The 1622-nt window shown below is 19.7% G+C and overlaps 1 protein-coding gene across 1 annotated transcript; it reads left to right on the top strand.

Annotated features, from left to right (window-relative positions):
- The first annotated feature begins 314 nt into the window (after window positions 1–314).
- Window positions 315–1536, top strand: LOC102679043 (thioredoxin domain-containing protein 9). The gene is made up of 3 exons (XM_006608650.2): window positions 315–705; window positions 843–1044; window positions 1134–1536. Exons 1-3 carry the CDS (start codon window positions 529–531, stop codon window positions 1400–1402), a joined length of 648 nt encoding a protein of 215 aa, XP_006608713.1. The 5' UTR covers window positions 315–528; the 3' UTR covers window positions 1403–1536.
- Window positions 1537–1622: the final 86 nt, after the last annotated feature.

Genomic DNA, 1622 nt, shown 5'->3' with positions numbered 1-1622 from the left:
TATTAATTGTATATATAAACTTTGACGTAATTTGAATTTGGCGCTTTTTTCCAAAGTTCAACCGTAATTTATATAATACAAGTTTCCCCTAAATGAATATATCTTTAGATGTAATTAATTGAATTATAAGAACATTATAAAAAATTATAAGAATAAGAATAAGAATAAAAATAAAAATAAAAATAAAAATAAAAATAGATTTTCCTTTGTATAAGTTTTGTATAAATATAACAAAATTTTTTAAAATGAAGTTTCATTTATAAGAATAAATTTATTTTTTAAAATTAAAAATAGCAAATATTATAAAACACAGATATTCATTATTTGTATACTATAATATATTAATTTAATATATAAAATATAAAATGAAAATAATTTAATACATATACATATATATATATATATATATATATATATCTTAACTAGCTATACATATGCAAATAGTTATTCATCTTTTTTCATATTATAAAATTACGTATTAAATTTATATAACCTATAACTCTTTTTGAATTTTACACTAAGTCAAAAATGGAAACTATTTTACAAAAAAAAATAATAGAAGCGACTCATTGCGTTGAGAAACAATTAGATGCTGAGATAGAAAAGTTAGATAATTTGGATATTAGCGATTTTGAAAAATTGCGTGAACAACGTTTTAAGAAATTAAAATTACTTCAACAACAAAAACAAAATTGGCTATCATTGGTAAAATATAATTTATAAATTTTATAATTTTATCATATGTTCAAATCACCGCTTGTGTGATTTAATTTTATTTATAATATAAACTGAACATTACTATTGATATTATTGATAGGACACATGATGTATGCATATTTTAGGGTCATGGGGAATATTCAGAATTATATGATGAAAAAGAATTTTTTGAAATATCAAAAAAATCGGAAAACATTGTCTGTTTATTTTATAAAGATGATTCACCAAGATGCAAAATAGTAGATTATCACTTTAAAATTCTTGCAAAGAAACACATAGAAGCAAAGTTTTGTAAGTTGAATGTAATGCAATGTCCATTTTTAACTGGTAAGTTTTAATTATCTTCTTTCTCTCTATTGAAATTCTTTAAATTTCAAAATATTTAATAATAATTCTAATAAACTGAATATTTCCAGAACGCTTAAGGATCAAAATTATTCCTACTATTGCTCTTATTGTTAATGGTAAAACTAAAGATTATATTGTGGGATTTACTGATTTAGGAAATCGTGATGATTTTTCAACTGAAATATTAGAATATAGAATTTCACTTTCTGGTGCAATTACTTTTGAAGAGAACATTTCTTCAGAAGATAATAAAAAATCATGGTTGTCTCATATTTCAAAACCTAAAACTATTAAAGGACCTAATGATTCAAATTCTGACGATTCAGATGAAAATTAAAAATTCACAACAATTTATATAATTTAAATTCTTAAAAATTTATTCTTTATTATTTATAAATTTTTGTTTATATAAAAATTGTTAATGGAATAAGAATTTGCAGTGATTAAATAAATAAAGATAATTTTAATATACAAAATAATCATATACATTTATGTATATCTATTAATATTATATCTATTAATATCTAATAATATTTTTACAATATAAAATTTTATTT

This window comes from Apis dorsata, unplaced genomic scaffold, assembly GCF_000469605.1.
Source record: "Apis dorsata unplaced genomic scaffold, Apis dorsata 1.3 scaffold_41, whole genome shotgun sequence".
Lineage (NCBI taxonomy): Eukaryota > Metazoa > Arthropoda > Insecta > Hymenoptera > Apidae > Apis > Apis dorsata.
The sequence above is the reverse complement of the archived record's forward strand: the minus strand, read 5'-3'. Positions and strand labels throughout refer to the sequence as shown.

Excerpts from the sequence above, each read along its gene's own strand:
- LOC102679043 (XM_006608650.2), top strand. The coding sequence starts at position 529 with ATGGAAACTATTTTACAAAAAAAAATAATAGAAGCGACTCATTGCGTT. Across the intron at positions 706-842 it reads AACAAAATTGGCTATCATTG|GGTCATGGGGAATATTCAGA; the intron begins GTAAAATATAAT and ends TGCATATTTTAG. Across the intron at positions 1,045-1,133 it reads GCAATGTCCATTTTTAACTG|AACGCTTAAGGATCAAAATT; the intron begins GTAAGTTTTAAT and ends GAATATTTCCAG.